The sequence below is a fragment of the Acanthopagrus latus genome, chromosome 8 (assembly GCF_904848185.1).
Source record: "Acanthopagrus latus isolate v.2019 chromosome 8, fAcaLat1.1, whole genome shotgun sequence".
Classification (NCBI taxonomy): domain Eukaryota; kingdom Metazoa; phylum Chordata; class Actinopteri; order Spariformes; family Sparidae; genus Acanthopagrus; species Acanthopagrus latus.
The window spans coordinates 12,640,395-12,658,825 of NC_051046.1; the positions used below are offsets into that span (position 1 = coordinate 12,640,395).

The 18,431-nt window shown below is 39.5% G+C and overlaps 1 protein-coding gene across 2 annotated transcripts; it reads left to right on the forward strand.

The window, feature by feature from the left end:
* Nucleotides 1–502: 502 nt before the first annotated feature.
* Nucleotides 503–16,707, forward strand: LOC119025089 (neuroplastin-like). 2 transcript variants are annotated; one of them, XM_037108430.1, is made up of 8 exons: nucleotides 503–858; nucleotides 9,589–9,757; nucleotides 9,848–9,942; nucleotides 10,780–10,913; nucleotides 12,414–12,687; nucleotides 14,166–14,187; nucleotides 15,508–15,584; nucleotides 15,715–16,707. In XM_037108430.1, exons 1-7 carry the CDS (start codon nucleotides 768–770, stop codon nucleotides 15,566–15,568), a joined length of 846 nt encoding a protein of 281 aa, XP_036964325.1. In that variant the 5' UTR covers nucleotides 503–767; the 3' UTR covers nucleotides 15,569–15,584; nucleotides 15,715–16,707. The 2 variants fall into 2 exon arrangements, with proteins under 2 accessions (XP_036964325.1, XP_036964326.1); XM_037108431.1 differs by having other exon boundaries at nucleotides 504–858; nucleotides 14,178–14,187.
* The last annotated feature ends 1,724 nt before the right edge of the window (nucleotides 16,708–18,431 follow it).

Here is an 18,431-nt window from a genome sequence, read left to right on the forward strand (position 1 = left end):
TTAAATTTTCAGAGGAAACGTTCTCAGAGGAAAATAAGGCCCGCAAATCACTGTTTGAGGCTAGAAAAGGTGGTAGGGTCCGCCAAATACAAACAAAGTATATGGGGCATAAGTTTGTTTAATAAGTCATGAAATTAAGAGAGTTTATCTACTTTGTTTAGGCAACAAAAAACAAAACAAAAAAGTAAAATGTTTATCCTGTTATGAAAATGTGTTTCCCAAAACTACATAGTGCACCTTTAAAATCAATTGTTGATCTTTAAACTATTTTAACCCGGGATAATCTGGCTACAACCTATTTCCACACCTCGCTGTCCTTGTTAAATGTCTCTGGTAAAATACTTGGCACACAAACCACCAGCGTCCATCTTGTTCATTGACTACAAAACTGATTTCTGCTCCACTTCTTGACGGGACGCTGTGAGACGTGCCGGTTTGGTGTCTGCGCTCCTCCAAGATCTCGCGGGATTTGAGATTACACGGGGCGGTTAAAAAAAAGGTGGTTCCCTCCTCCTCCTCCTCCCAACCCGGGCTGACAGACGGCAGAGGGCTGCACAGGTAGCGGCAGTGGTGCGCAAATCGTCCTGCTGGTCCACCGAGCGACAATTCCCTCCCTGCGTGACTCGACTGGAGAGTGTGGAGGTGCGGTGCGAGCTCCAACCCCGCGTCACCACCACCATCATACCCGCACCACCTCACCGCCCTCCCCCCCGCTCAGGTCACCTTAGCGCGCGCCTACCGGCATTTTCCATCTCCCGTCTCCGAAGATGATACCTGGCAAACGAAGAGCTGCAGTCATGTCCTTCTCGGTGGCGATAGTCGGAGCCCTGCTGCTGCAGTCCGTCTCCTCTCAGAACGGTAAGAAAATGTCAGCTCAGTGAGAAAATGCGGCTTTTCTTTTTCTTTTCTTTTTTTTTTTTAATAAGGAGGGATGTCGACTGTTTATCTGCATCGGGGCTTTTTTTTTTTTTTTTTTTTTTTTAATGAATCATTACAGGACGTGTGTTATTAATGAACGCTGCCCGTCACGAATGTCTCTGCAGCAGCCAAGTCTCGAAAGATAAGCCCCCCGATAAGAAACGCGTATTAATCGAACACAGCTCTTGTTTCTTTGCTTTCCCCCGAGCGTTTGCAGTGATAGGGTCAATCAATCATTAATAGGCTACGGTGTCGAGCTGAAGTGGGCCGAACGGAGGCCTGCCGACCGTCCCGAAAATGTCCTTTTGAAGTGAGACAGCAAGGACGAGTCCTGCTCATCAGCGGGCTCGGACGAGGGGGGAGGAGGTGGATAGGGGGACATGCTGAAGTTCTGTCAGGCCTGGTTCTGCTCAGGTATGTCAGGATGTGGTTCAGGAATTCAGCTTTCCTCTTGGTGTCCAGCAGCAGCAGCACCAGCAGCTCCTCTCCTTCGGCTGAGAGGACCCCCCCCCTCTGCAACAGTCCAGCCTTTTAGCAGCACACAACATGGATGTAATTTAGATTGTAGGACCTGCTAGACGTGTGGCTCTGTAAATAGCATCAGTCCATTTTGCTGCATGCTTCTATTTTTAGAGCAGGGATGCTGCACTGGGAAACCAATGGCTTTAATGTCCTCTTGTTAACTCTTTGCTGAGATGCACTGCACTGCAGAATGGCATTGATTTCTCAGCACGGTGCCTCTTGCTCAGGCGACCCCTCTCCACTCATAAATCTCATCCCCACCACACCAGAGTCCAGAGCCGGTGGAGAGACGCCGTCTCAGCTGAGCACGCAAGTGTACACTTTGAGCGTCCGAGTGCAGCGAGCATTGTAATGTGAGAGTGAGTGAGAATTTATTCAGCCTGGGCCCTCCCTGGAGTTGACCATGTGTAGGAATGCATTACACATCTCCTCCTATACTGCACACCCACTCCTAACATCTCTCCTTCAATCAGCACTCCAGTGGATAGAGCTCAGGGTGCTGCTCTAATGAAACAGCTTTTTAACTGACACATACAAGGAAAGTGTGATTTTTTAAAAAATGTTATCAATATCTAGATCTCAGCAGCTGCAGTTTTTTTTTTATGGCAAAGGTAAAATGTGAGAAAAAACAGTGTTATACTGAAGTACTGTGGTGCTGCAGAGATGTTCTGGCCTACAAATCTTGTTCTCCAGATGTAAGAAAATGCCTTTCTTTGGAACAGATTAGGGTCAAATTATATCGTTAATTGAAAACAACATTAAACATTAGCTCGATAATCGCCCTGGGTTGATAATCAGTCTACCCCGGATACAGATGCCACAAATGAATCACATTGCATTTGCAATATCTGTCAAAATAATTTAAATATGCTATTTTTTACCATGTCGTGCACCAAATGATATGTACTTAATATCACTAACATGTAGTAAACCACTACAGAGCTTCAGGGTACAAAGATTTAGGGCACATGTGGCCAAAAATCTTGTCAAATGTGACTGAACATTTCCATTTGTCGCACTGGTGCACCTAAGATTTAGCAGTATCTTGTTGCATGTGATTTAAATGAAGAAATGCCTGGTAACAATCATTTACATAATGCATTCAGAAACTAAATTAATATATGTCGTTGAGTGCATCTAAATTATTTGCTGATGCACCTAAATGATAAAAGTCAGACGCACCAGCGTAGCCAGTGTTCTCCATTTTCAGCCACAGCATAGCAACAAGAAATGCAGATAACCTCAGGTGTTACAAAATAAATGGATAATTTCAGGTGCTACAAATGAAAACTGATGGATTTTCGAGTGCATGTGTGAAAGTCTCCTGGCTCATCATAACTTTGAACTTATAAGGTCCTATGTGTATAATTTGCAGTGGAGCTACAAATATGAATTATTTTCCTTACTGATAATCCAATCATACTTTTATTCAACAAAGTGTCCGAAAATAGTAAAAATAAAAGCAGAAACAAGGAGATGTTTGGATTTGTTACGTCAGCGATTTAAATCAAAATATAGCACAGATTTTTAAAAATAATTTGCATTCAGTGGAGTGTTAAAGACTTTCTTTTCAGCTCAGCTATCTTCAATGCAAAATAGCGAAATCCTAAAAGTTGACTTCTAGATGCATCAAAGTAATTTAATCTTAGTGTTTATATGTTTATATTAATCCAAACAGTTGCTCGCATCTTCTGTAAACGTCACTGCCGAAGGTGAATAATGTCACCCAAGGAAAATTTTTGTACATTAACTTAAAAATCTTTTGATTGTTAAAAAACATTTTTCAGTACCTAGCGTATAGTTGTTGTAATGACACAGAGAAATATGTAAATGTATGTAAAAGATGCTTTTGGATGCTTGACTTCCCTCACCTCCTGACGCCTCTGTCGATCGGGACTCACTTCTGTTCTGATGGAATATTCATTTAGCATCCGATTAGCTGCTCAATATGTGTGGTGACAGTTTTCTTGGTACATTAACTGGGACAGTGGCCAGAATTGCTTCATATTACACTGGTTTCAGTGGATTCACCAGGCGGTACGGAGAAGATATCTGCAAGGAAACGCTCATCACAATTTGAAGCTATGTGTTGTCAGGTTGTGTTGTTTGATTGGAATAGTGAAACAGAAATTAGCATCTATTTAAACCCATGGCGTGATAAGGGTTTAAACTCAATGTCATATTAACGATGTTGTCAGTTTCCGGTCACGAGGGGCTGACAGGACTTTCGACACTCTTTGGTGTGTGATTGGATGGAAGCGATATACAGCCTTAAAATCATTATTCTCTCCAACTTTTTGTCTTGCTCAATGCAGTATGTGCTTCCAGAAGGCTTTTTAAGGCTGTTACATAACATTACACCATGAAATAACATTTAAAACTGAAGCAACTAGCTAATTGATTAGTAGGTCAGCAGAAAAGTTATTATGAACTGTGTTAGATAGAGGAAGTTAGTTATCACATTCAAACTCCTGGTTTCATCTTCAAATGTTATTTTGTTTATTTCTGTATCTGTATAAAGAACATTCTTCTGACTGTTGGTTGGTCAATAACAAGACATTTGAAGATGTCACTTTGGGCTCTTGGAACATGTGACAGACTTTTATCATAAATTTTAAGACCATGCAATTTTGAAAAAAATAAGATCTTGCTCAGCTTTACCATTGGTTAATTTTACTGATGTTCCCGTCCCTCTGGATTTCCTTGAGAGCTTTTCAAACAATGCTCACAACAGTAGTCTTAAATAGTCAGTGCTTTGCCCATTAATTCTGCACAGGTATAGGTCAGTTCTTCTGTGGGAGTGTCCCTCATTAATTATCTGTGTCGTGTGTTCAGTCTGTCACATTATACCTCTTACAAAAGAAAAAGGTCACAAGGGAGAAGAGAAAACATGAACAACAGAAATACCCCAACACATAATCAGTTCCTTTTATGACATTAAGGTATTTTAGGTCATTCAAAGTTATGTAATTATATGATGAACAGGTTACCTCTTGAGTGTGAGACCAAACCATTAAAAGATTCAAAATCTGGCTTAAAACCACCCACATATAAACACCTTTTCACACACTATTCGCCAAGGAACAAACAAACAAAAGCACAAAGATTCATTCCAATGTGAGACATAGACAGACAAAATGAACAAGATAAGTGTAATGAAAATAAAGACATTTACAGACAATTTAAACTTTAAGGAACTAGAAACAAGCTGGAAACCAAAAGACTGACTAAATGAAAGTGTGAATGTTTGCAATGTCTTGGAGGCAAAACTTATGTAACAAAATGAGCTATTTTTAAACTGGCTTTTAAAGCCAATCAGTGTTAATCAGGATAGGACAGATTAATTGATTTTCAAATAATTACAAATACCTCTTGGTAAAAACAAGAAAATTTAAAGATCCAATATGTACGAGTAGGCCACCTCTTGAATCCATATCACAAGCGTATGTTAGCTGGTGTTAGCTAGTTAGCTCAGTTAGCTGTGCACTAAGCGGTTAGACAATACAAGAAAAAACATGAATAATAATGACTATAATTAACTAGTTGCAGCCTCATCCCTCTAAAAATTAAGAATATAAGGTTAACTCTAGGTTTAATTTGTCTCCCTTAACTCAAGTTAAGGACACTGAGGGACTAAAATAAAAAAAATTACAGATCATAATCACAAAGTGTCTGATACAAGTAGGTGCTTGTAAAGAGAGTGGATCCAGGAGGACAAGTGAACAAGCCAAGGCATCTCCAAGTGGTTCTCGAGCCACTTGACCTCCTCTCTACCATGTTGACCTGAAAGAGGATGAGCCACTCAAGATAGTCAACAAAAAAAAATAAATCATGATATATACAGATTTAGATTTAGAGTACAAATTTAAGAAGACTGTAAAACAGGAATGAACAGCGATCCATGAGGGTACAATGATTCAGATCAGGATGATCTCAAATAAATGATATCAAATAAACTAAATTAGGAAACAAATACAGTGCAGCCTGTATAAACACATAACCACATGCTAAACTAAACTAACATCAGCTTGACATGAGCGACGTCATTCAGACATGTATGGTAAAGTAGCACAGCACTTCTGGATCAGCACTTTTTACACATCAACGCTATCCGAGGTGGCAGGATCCGTCTCTCAGCACTTCTGTGAGCTGAGGTGTTGCTTTTAGCTTCAGTCATATTATTTACTGCCACTTATATACACTCAGTTGCCAGTTTATTAGGTTTGCCCAGCTTAAACTAATGCAGTCTTGCAATGAGTCTTACATTCATGGAGGTGATAATGTTTCAGAGAGGCGTTTATTCAGTTGGAGGATGTTCCTATTTTTTTGTTCACTCCACTAGTGGCAAAGAGGGTACAATTCAACAGGACCACAAACTGCAGCCTCTAAAACAAGTGATTATAACCATCCTGAATTTACTGGCAGCTGAGTGCATATAGAAATCTATATGTACCGACTGGTCTTGATGAACCAGTTGTGGGCTGCACAGCGTGATGATGATGTCAGCTGACAAAAAAAAAAAGAAGGAACACGTGATTGTCTGTCCTGTGATGATCCGCCTGGTCTGGTTGGCTGTCTCATCCTCTTCCTACTTTGTTGCCGTAGATGGCTTCTATGGAAACGGAGGGGGTCTTTCACCATGCGCCCACACGCTCCCCAGAGACCTGGAGATGCAGCTTCTATAAATCTCCTTTCAATCTCATGTGCTCTCCATAGTGCCTATAGACTATGCTTATGACTACAGCCCACCCGTCTTCCTCCTCCTCCTCCTCCTCGTCTATGTGCAGCAGCCATGATCAATTGTTTCACTTTTATTGCGTTCAATTCAGACACAGCGATATTTCACTCCAGTTAAATTAACAGCAGTTTGCTTGGTGTCTGTGTTCCTTCCCGAAGCTTCTCAGAGCGCTAACGATGTTTTCATCAAACAGACAAGATGTACTGAAAATGACAAGGTCTCTTGGAGGACTTTTCGGATGTGAGCGCCGTGCGAGCCAGACACAAATTTAAATGATATCATTAATTGGACAGAACCAAGTGAGAGCAGCTCTGCAAGGACGTCCCAGCAGAATTGAATTAAGGCTTCCCAGGAATAGCAGCAATAATGGCTTCGGCAGATCTGAGGTCGCCGCTTTCTTCTGTGTCTTTCCAAATATGTCCACAGTTTGGTGTTGATTTCTGTGTTTTGTTTCACAATTTTGCATTGGCTATTACAGCAAAACACTTTCTGTTTCCAACTTTTCATTTTGAATCATCACCTGTCTTCTTAGGTCCCATATTATAAAAAGTGTTTTTTTTAAAATATAAAGCAGGTTTTGTTGTTAATATGAATTGTGTAAAAAGTATCAAAATGCTCAATCCATGGAGAAAACCCTGGCGTGTATTCTGAAACTGTGCCTTTAAACAAGCCGTCAAGATTTCCGAAAGGTTGTGATGTCACTACCATACAGTCACTGCCCTCAGCTATGCCTCCAGCCCAACCATGGTTGTCAAAACACCCTTAGAGCTGTTTTGAAAACACATTAAACTGGAGAGCCTGCTCAGGAATGTGAGAGCTGACCAATCAGAGCATACAGGGCGTCTTTAGAGGAGGGCCTTGAAGAGACAAAACAGAGCGTTCAGAGAGAGGGTGATTAGGGGTGCTGCAGCAATGGGCAGTATGAGAAAAAAGTATGTGAATATTTTTAGTAGACACCCAAAATTAATGGGAAGAGTATGAGACCTTTGAATATCTCAAATATCGCAATTTGATTCGACAACAAAAATTGTGACGGGCATTTTAAAGGCCCCAAGTTGAATCAATGAATTTAGAACATGAATAAGTAGACTGTTCGCTTTTCAGCTGCATATTTTACTTTTTCTGCTGTTTTAACTTAAAATCATCCTGTGATCCATTATTTGTCTGTCAGTGTCTTTTCATTATTGCATTCTTGCGTCTTTTTTCTTGATGTCTTTCTTTTTCTGGTTCCATTTAATTTACCATGTTATTTTCTTGTCTTGCCATCCTGCACCTTTTTTCCCTTTTTTTCTTATGTTGCCCCCTAAACCTCCACCTCCCCCAGCGGGCTTTGTAAAATCACCTTTGTCTGAGACAAAGCTCACCGGCGACACCTTTGAGCTGTACTGTGATGTGGTGGGAAACCCCACCCCAGAAATCCAGTGGTGGTACTCTGAGATCAACCGAGCTGATTCCTTCAGGCAGCTGTGGGACGGTGCCCGTAAGCGTCGAGTCACCATCAGCACGGCCTACGGCTTGAACGCCGTGAGTGTGCTTGGCGTCTCTCGTCTGACGCTGGACGATGCTGGGACCTACGAGTGCAGAGCCAGCAATGACCCGCGACGTAACGACCTGCACCAAAATCCAGCCACCACCTGGATCCGTGCTCAGGCCACTATAACGGTGCTGCAGAGTGAGTGGTCAGTGTAGAAGAAACACCCCCACCGCCCCCCACATTAGCAACCAAATTTGATAGTTCCTGTGTGATTCAGCCTCCCTCAAACCTCTCCTGAGGACCGCTAGCTTCCTCCGTAGGTGCCATCCTCCCCTACAGACTTGGAAAATGGAGAGAAACACCACCCGCTAGTCTTTTTCCAGCAGAGTTGAGTAGTATTTCACATGAAGCTCATCCCTCGGTTCAGTGCTTCCTTCAGCCCACACCCTGTAGAGCCCAGTCACCTCCCAGCCTCCATTTCCTCTTTACTTTATTTTTCTTTCCCTTTAGCTCTCATTTTCTCATTTCCCTGAACTGATTTTAACTATATTCAATTATAAGTTTTAATGTGATTATTGTTATTTGTTTAAAACAAAAAAAATTCTGTGTTTAATATGTGAAATTATTCTGACTGTCAATACTTTGACACATAAAGTTGACCATTCATTGCCAAGATTGATCATAACCATGCGACATTAAACACCATTTGTTTGCCTACCAGTAGCAAATGGGGAAGGATCTTGACAAACATTGGTTTAAGTAATCTCTACTTCAACATTCAATGTGAAATGAAAAATATGATCAAGACATGCTTATATTTTGGCAGAATATAAGCATGAAAACAAGACATTTGTCATCTGGTTCAATAGTTTTAAAAAAGCGAAACAAAATGACAGATTGAGAGGTTCACTTATGTCGACATGTGCAAACAAGAGGTAGATAATCAGGATTAAGTCGAATCTGACGTTCCAATTAAGGTCTTTGTGTTTTAAAAGCTAAATCAAGTGAGGATTTTTTAGCTGGTTTAATGTCAACTAGTTACTCTAGTACAGAGTTTCTTTGTTTTTTTTTATGGAATTCCTGCAGAGCTATTTAATCTTTAAATTAAAGTCAAGAGAGTTGTTGAACGGACCTTACATACCTTCAGTCATCCTCACTGGCTCCCAGCTTGAGAGCCTCTTTCATGAAAGGTGAATCCTTTGTTATAAGATTTGCTGTCAAACCACAATTGGTAATGAGGCTTGATTTTTAGCCTTTCTTGAGTTTATTTTAGCATGAAAACTGGAAAAAATTAAGGCTGGACCTGTATGTGATCCACTAGTGTAACAGAAAAATATACAAAAAATATATTTGAGGTCCATTCTGAACAGAAACTCATTCTTCTGGTACTCCAGCTGATGATGAAGTGATACAACAGATTGTTGTTATGACCACAAGTTTTAATAAACTACACCTTTTCTGGGCTGCAGTATTCAATTTAGCTGCAGAAAAATATAATTTTTCCCTTCCACCCATCGTGAGTGATGCATGTAACAGAAATGTAAGCTCTGCTATTGGATGCTTCTTACTGCAGTGCACCTTGGGAGCTATAGATGACTTCTCCACTTTCATTTTTCATGTGTGCAGGCTTGTACCTTAACTTTTTATTAAAGAACAAGATGTCGTTTAATACAGTTGGTCATCTGATGATTCATCTGAGAGAGTTACGTATCCAGCTGAGCCTTGGAAATGTTCCCACTTCAGCTAACAGTGCACAAAATGACTTCTACTTAAGGAACCTTAGATGCCCGAAATAATTCCTCCCACTTTGCAGCTCTATTCCTGGGTTATATTGTATAAAGTGTGTTAGGCAGAGGTGTCTGTCTGAACCCTTGTTGTTTACATCTTCCAACACAAGCATCACTTCTGTCGTAGCTGAACTGTGCCTCTCTTACAGAGCCGTCAATCAGCTATTCTGAACACACCACACTTCCTGTGGAAGGAGACTTTTACACACTGCAGTGCAACCTGACAAGCGCCCACAGCGTCCACCAGGAGAGCTACTGGATGAAGAACGGGGAGGAGATCCCGGAAACACGCACCCCAAATAGGAACACCGAGTACAGGTAGGAGTGATGTGAGAGAGAGTGTTGGACATCCAGACAGAGTTTAGCAGCCTGACGTGGGTTCATGTGAGGTTTCTTTCTGCTCCGCAGGCTGAACAAACCAAGAGGAGATGACGCCGGAGTGTACATGTGTGTCTACACCTTCGAGATGAGTCCTCCAGCCAACGCCACCATCGAAGTTAAATGTGGGTGTTGATTTGCGGCCTGCAGGCGTTTCAAGGCCACATTAGGGATGTCACCAATAAAAATGGCCCGAGTGGCCTTGAGCACCAGCCACCCTGCCATGTGAGGACCTGTGATTTCAAACGGCTCTGCTGGCTGCTCAGGGCCAGCCGGCGCCCTTGACACCTCCATCTAACCAACGCCCGGCTCAGTGGCAGCAGATGGTGTCTTGTTTGTCTGATGGCAAGGGATTATGTCTCAACGGTAAAATCTGGTCAGCCTTTTCTGCGGTCAGGCGCAACACTATGGAGGCAAATTGGATTTGAAAACAGTTTGCTTTTATTTCATGGGACGTAGACATTTAAAATGAGGCAGATTTATTAACCGGATGCACAGAATGATAACAGACACGTCATGTGAGATTGGCTCACATTGTTCCTGAGAGAGCAAATGTTGTGAATGAAATATATGAGATCAGTTAAACCTCATGTTTTACTCCTTGATCACAGTACAAGATACTTCAGTGGAATCACAGCAACGTGGTTTCTTATGTTTCATTCTTTTATCATTAGTTTAACATTTTTATATTTCTGTTATTGTTTCTATCTTGTTACTTCCTACTTCTTGCATCAAGCTTGAAGTGTGCTCAGTAAATATGTATGTATTGTTGTTATCATTATGATGATGATCTGAAATCCATGAAGCAGATGATCATTGCCTGAAGAAAGAATATTGTTACCTTTCATCAGTTTCTACTTTAATAAGAAACCACCAAAAACACAATTTAGTGATCCATGTATTATTTGAATGCAAATAACTATGCCTCCATTTACATGAACATTTTCTTTGTTTTGTTTCAGGTGCTCCAGAGATTACAGGCCACAAGCGCAGTGAGAATAAGAACGAGGGCCAGAATGCTCTTCTCTACTGTAAGTCTGTCGGTTTTCCTCACCCCGTCTGGACCTGGCGCAAGTTCGAGAACGGCATTTTTAGGGTACGTCATGTGAATATACAGTCCCTGGCCACTTTACTCTGTACACTCATGCATTTTAAAACAACAGATCCGCCAAAAACTCTACAGCCAGGAAGATTATATTATTCAGTTATATTAAAATATTAACTCAACTCTTTTTTTATTATTGAGGTTCTGAAAAGATTGAGCCACTGAGTAAATTTTATATTGATATACTTCTCTAATTATAACTCTATGTAGATCCACTGATGATGCGAGCTACATTAACTTAACGCCTGAACAAACAAAACTGAATATTAACTTTTAATGTGGTTATCCAAATATCCTGTTTTATGATGACAGATTAAAACATAATTGAGTTAAAATGACTTCAGATGATGCTTTAATAACAAGAAACAACATAAAAGGTCTGATATGTAACTGACTGCTTCAGCATTTAAGCTTTATTTTTCTCGTATCTGCACATAACACATTTACAATCTTTCTAAGCGGAGCGGAAACATTGAGGTTAGGAGGTTAAAATCTGGCTCACATGTTTTTTCTACACCTACGTTCTCCTCTGTTTCTTTCCAGGATTCTGCTGTTTGTTTGTTAAGAAACCGATTAGCTTTTGCATAGCTACTATTCCTCCTCACATCCACACAGTTTACATGTGGGCAATACTAAAACACTCATTTAGTCCATGTTGTGGATTTTCTCAAAAAGGTTCGTTTAAATACTTATATTAAATTCATGGAACCATACAAATAATAAAAACTATTTGGAGAACAGCTATGTTTATTTTACATGTGTATTTTCAGCCTCACAAATAGATGTTTTGGACAAATTTCAGCTGAATCCAGTGAAAAGTAAGCTAAGAATCACCAAGGGTTCAGTTTGAAAGCTGAAAAACAACTTTTTAAAGTATTTTGACTGTATATTTTGATTTCCTTGAAACTTATATGTGTCAATATTCATTGCAGTGCAGGGCGAGTTTATTTGTGTGGCACAATTCAGACACAAGGCAGCTCAAAGTGCTCTGACGGGGTATAAAGTACAAGACATCAAAAAACAAAGAATAATAAAAAAGTAGAAAAATGAGCTAAGATAGCATCAAAATTGCAGACATCCAAAAATTCTAAGATGTTAAATTTTGAAGAAAACTATGACATAAACTAGGACGGCGTCTGTGTGTTGGTATAGAATGAAAATAGAATAACAATGAACACACACACCGCGTACAAAACCTTTCTTAACAAAATTACAAAGTTCTTTACAGGGAAACAGACAATGAAAAAGAATACTCAACAATAAGAGAAAATAAATCAGATTAACAAATATGGTCAAATAAAGATTAAACAAACACACATAAAGATAAAATGTATGAACTGGTCCATGAAGTGCTTTGTAGAAAATTCATAATATGTTACTGTCATTCAACATTAGATAATGTATAATGTTTGAAAACCTCATCACGTTAACTAGAATATAACAGCAAAACCTCAAGTTTATTATGTGTGGTTCTGTCTTCTCACTCGACAGGAAATCGACAACTCAACTGGACGCTTCTTCATCAACAGCAGAGACAACTACACCGAGCTCCACATCGCCAACCTGGACATCGGGTTGGATCCTGGCGAGTACCAGTGCAACGCCACCAACATGATCGGCAGCCGCGAGGAGAAGTCTGTGCTGAGGGTCCGCAGCCACTTGGCCCCCTTGTGGCCTCTGCTGGGCGTTCTGGCTGAGATCATCATCCTGGTCATCATCATCGTTGTTTATGAGAAGCGTAAGAAGCCAGATGATTTACAAGACGGTGAGTCACCAGCGGCGGTGCTGAGCATTGTTTTATTATTCCACAGTGTTTAATATATCAGAGGAAAAAGTTGCTCATTTTGTACCTGAGAAACCGCGTCGGTGTCAGGCACACTAACTTTTCGAGTGTCCGCCGAAGTCGTCCCTTTGCCAGAGACACCAACAGAGTTACTCGACACCGTGTGGTGCCTGCATTCGATAATTCAGTCTGGCGAGGTCGACCAAACAGGCAGACACAGTTGCAGGAGGTGGCACCTTGTCAGGACAATTTCATGCATTTAATATTCATGAGAAATATGATACTGCAGTGTTGCGGAGGTGGACGGTTTCAATTATTAATGGCTTTCCAGGGACCTTGCGATGTCCCTAAGCTGCTGTGAGCTCCACCACGAGACACTCATTTAGCCACACAACCTGCGTGTGCCATCCTGGGATCGTCTCAGGGTACTGAGCACTTCCAAAGTCGAGCTATATAATAAATTATGCATTAATGGTATTTGGGTGACCTTTTTACTCTCAAACAGCATTTTGATGTTGGCACATGCTGATTAGATGCAACGTGCAGCGAATGACTGACAGCTCAGACTGTACAGGAACACACTGTCAGGATGGTTCATAGAGAAATGGATGAAGATTGAGTCATACAGCAAATTCCAGCATGAAATGCTTTTAATCCATATACTTCTTTAAATTAGTTTTATCTTTGGTCGTTGAGTATTTTAACAGATTGTTGTAATATCTCCCCTCCCCATCCCCTTCCCAAACTGCATAACCTAAACCATGTTTGTGGTAAGTGTGAGACTTTGCATGCTTCATGAATTTTTAACGAGCATTCAGCTTCATCTTATTTCAGTTCACGCCACAGTACACACTTCTGTTTAGCCTCTTCATTAGTGTCAAGTGCTGTTCAAAGTTTTCGTTTTTTATCGTTTTGTTTAACAAACTTCACATTCTTGCATCAAGCAATGAAAAGGCATGCAAGTCACTGCAAAGCACCGAAGATGTTTTGTGTTTATGAATAATTTCGACTGTTTGACTTCAGTCGAGGGTTGATATTGATGGAGCTTTTGCTAATCTCTTGGAGCGAACAGCTGCTCTATGCTCGTCCGTGCATGACAACAGTATTTTTTCAGATTGCCTGTATGCAGTCATCCTCACTTGACCATGCGTGTGAATGTGCTGTTGTGTTGGATCTGACTGCGATCTGTGTGTTTTTGTGAGTGACCTCATGAGGTGGTTTTCCTGCGGCATGACAGAGAATTGTTTACTATTCTGTTACTTCACTTTCATCCCATAACGTAGTCTGCACATACAGCAGAGTCAAAAACCTAAAAATCCTCAAAAACCTCAGGTCAAAGTGCAGTCACTGCTACAGCTCCACTTCTAGATGAAATGTCTCTTCATCAGCGTGTGCAACTTCCTTTGCGATTGTTCTATTTTCTGGTCTTCATTTCTCCATATTTTCCCTTGTTGCTTCAGATGATGACCCAGCCGGACCCGTGTAAGTATCAAACGTTTTACCTTCAGTAGCTTGTTCCTGTGCTGCCTGGTAGTGTTTGTGTTTTCGTAGCTTATTACGATGTCTCCTGACTCCTGACTGTCTTTAGAGCTGTATACACAGTATACCCCCTAAATCTGGGTCACAGATGACTGGAAGCATCTGGTGATGGTGTTTGGCTGCATTCATTTAAATCACAGGGAAATACTCAAAAACATATTTGCCAAAGGCCAAACTATATTTTATGTTCCTCTATGATCAGCCATGAGCAGAATGTAAAGGTTTAATAAGAAGGTCTAAAACAGACTATAATGCAGTTGTAAGCAGATACAAGTTTTTTTTTATTAATAGTTATATCAACCAGTGTAACTCCTCCTGTGTGCTCCCAAAAGGAGACTGATAATGAATGACAATATAGTAAATCAGTTGTAATAATAAAAAGATATAGCTGATTACAGCTGCTTAAAAGACATTGTAGTGTGTAGTAATAGAATCATGTTAAGATGTTCCTTTTTTATGGAAAAAAATATTAAGATAAGTTTGTATTGATTCCCCGCAGTTTTGAGCAGCACAAGGACAAAAATGTTTGCAAATGAATAAAATAAAATTAATTTTGTCTAAAACTTTTCGAAAATGTAAAATAGATGTAAGAATAGGAGTAAAACTATACAAGGGCAAGTTTCTATTCTTATTTTTATTTATGTTCTAATTTTCATTTAATATTATCTTGTATTAAATAATTAATGCTAAAAAACTGTGTAAGAAATATTACTGAACTGGGCTGTGGTACACTTGAATTTGTGTTCATGCACTCAAAAAAATAATAAGCCTGTTAACAGTGACTTTATTTCAATTGCATATCAAATTTCCATCTAATTCTGTCACATTACTTAAAAACTCCACATCAGAATCACTATTGATCAGACTAAATCAACTAATTTATACACATTGACACAACATGACAGCAAAGTCAACAGTCAAACCTACATTTCTAATTGAAATACTTGTCATTATTGATTAAGGAGACATTCCACCAGTTATCCTAATGATATCATCAAGGTGATTTTGTTGTTAGACTTCAGAAAGCTCCTCTCACACAGTCATTAAATTTTCAGAAATTGTGCTAAATTCCCATCGCAGGTTGGCTGCGCTCACAAACAAAGACTTGAAATAAGTTTGTTAATTTAAAAAGATGTGAGGAGAAAAATTTTGTATTTTGATTTGATAGATTATTTGTCTAATTTTGGAATAGAATTATTATCTGTCAGTCAACTTATCATCCCCCAGTCTGAACTGTTTGTGTTTTGTTTACTTGTTTTGAAGGAAAACTAATTCAACCAACAACCACAAAGACAAGAACCTCCGCCAGAGGAACACAAACTGAGCAGCCTGTCTGCTGAGTAAGTACTGAATTATTTAGACGTGGCCTGATTAAAATAAATGTGATACACGCCTGTGGCCACAAATTACAAGATGTACTGCCATATGTAATTCGGGGCTGACAAGTTGAATTGTCTCTTTGTTTTTCAGGCTGCATCACACATGTATTGACCATATGAAGGTAAACAAGAAGAGAATCCATACCAGTTGTTAGGATTTATCTGCCATTTAAAAGTCTGGTTATGGGGGGGTTCAGTGAGGCATGCCTTATGATTTTGTTATGTGAGCGTGCGAATCAGGAGGTATTCAAACCATTATGGGACTGTAAACATTATAACCATTGTTGCTGCATGCAGTTGTTGACATTATTAATTTCTCCCTCTTATCCACTAGTTTAAGAATATTTTTACTTCTTCTGAAATAATGCATGCAAGATGTTGACCTTCTGTTTGAAGGATGAAAAGTTTTTCTTCAGTTGTTCTTTTCTCTGAGAGTGGCTTCATGTAGATAACCTGTGTGTACTAGAGGAAAAACAAAAACTAAAAATGCCACCATAATCTGGTATGACAGTTGTGTATAGTTTTATCATTCTGCTGCATACCATTTTCTAAGTTTAGTCATGATATCAGACTATATCTATTGCATTTTAAGGGCTTTGCAATGTCCCTCTAAATTTGATTAAGGTTTACTTTAATGTATGTATGTACTGTACGTGTTAAATCACTATAACTGTGTATCAGATCAGCATTGATATAAAGACTATTCATATTATATGATGCACTTAAATGTTAAGAATAATGAAAATCTGTATAAACCTACTTTAGGAGATCTGTACTAATCATTCTAACATATTGTTTTATAATTATGTGTATTGTACAGCATGGCTATTATCCTATGCAATTATTATCCATATCAATATATTGAAAATCATTGCAGCTTTTGATTTTTCTCTGTGACAAAGCTTTAAAACTAGTAGGATCACCGTAGAGCGTTGATGGCATACTACACAGCTGCATGAATTCTCTACAGCTGACGTGGGAGGGCGGTGAAAAAGAAGCCCACGTCAGGACTGACACATGTGAAGCAAACTGCAAGATCTTGACTCATTTTTAAGAATAAATATCTATAAAAGGAAAAACGAAAGTGTGTCTGTTGAGTGGGTTTCTTTATATATAAAACATCATGCCAGACATTCAGTCGCACTGTTAATGAGCCGTCCCCGGGGGTGCAGACAAATAAAAGCATGCGGAGAAACAGCACCATCTTGTGAGGTTTACAGTGACTCACAGCAGACATGATGAACATGATGATGAACTTTGGATATCAGCGGCAAAGGCAATTTTATTTCTATAGCACATTTCATACATCAAAGCAATTCAGTGCACTTTACAGGATAAAAAAAAAGGAAAGATTTATTATTCAGAGATGCAGAAGTGCAAGCAAGAGAATTTCAAATTAAACCACTGCAGCTTCAATCAGGGGATATTACAAGATGAAATAATACAGTCAATGAATAAATCAATTAAAAACCAATTCAATAATTATGTTTTTAATATAAAGACAATTTCAAAGCTAAGCTTGGAGGATTTAGTTTTTATCCATTACTGGTAGAGTAAGCTGTGCAAAATGAGAACATTTTTAGCTTCGATTTTAAAAGTGATCAGAGTCGGGGCTTGACAGATGAACAAGAATGAACAAACCTAGACTGAAAAATAGTTCACAGAAATCCCCGAACTGTCATTATTTCTTTGAATTATAGACAACTCAGTTCTTGCAATTAATTTACGCAGAAATAAAGATTTGCAATGAACCACAATGTCTACTTCATCCTTGTTCGGATGCTCGCACTGGCTATGAATAACTGTGGATCAAACATATATAATTTATGTAATTCTCCTCTGAAATGTGCTTCCTGTAGTGAGGGGAAGGCACTGAAGAAGCATTTGGGAAAACGTGTCTTGAAATAAACTTTGCGCCTCAATGTTATAAATTACCAGTTAAGTTCCCAACCTCCAGCTTTCTCCAGGTTAACAAACCTACAATACACCAAACCACTGTGTGATTTTAGTGCTGCTATCATCTATACACGGAGCCCAATTTATTGAGGTAACTGATATAAACACAGTGTAATATTTGTGTTGTTATATCACTTTTCTACCAAGCAGTGGCAGTATTGTTACTTACTGGTTGTGTGTGGGTTTTGCCATTTTATGCAAAGACACGGAAACACCGGAGCTCAAATGTATGCAGTCTGATCCAACAGATCTGCAATCAATTCCACCTTAATAAAGGTTGTAATGTTCAGCTTTTGTTGAAACTGGTATCCTTCATCAATGGGAAGTCACAGCAGTGTGACAAAAAGTGGGCGCTTTTTTAGGACCCAGGTGTCATTGTTGTCCTTTTTGGAACATTTCCCTAACTATCACCATCTGGAGGGTTATGGATGAATATTACATGTTTTCATACATTTTAAACTGGTCTCTTAACTGTCTGAACCTGATTCCCACCAGGTAAAAGTCATGTCCTAGATTTATGTGCAGCAATAAAACCTCCCTTTTCTAGAGCAAAGAGACATCTGCGACTTTGTGAACCCTGACAAAAAAAAATCGGAACACAACTTTTGACAGAAATGATTTGTAGTTCTGTCTGTGGGTGGATTAATCTCTCATACAGGTGGTTACATGTCAGGTGCAGTTTGAATAATAAGATGGTGGACTATTTCCTAAGCAGGCCAGTAGATTGTATATAAGGTTTATAGTTTTTATTTTTGATATAATCTCATGGTGGCCCTCCTTTGGACTAACCTCCTCTGTTTTGAGTTGTCACTTATACGCATGTCATAAATGAGCAGTGACCAGACTGAGTGT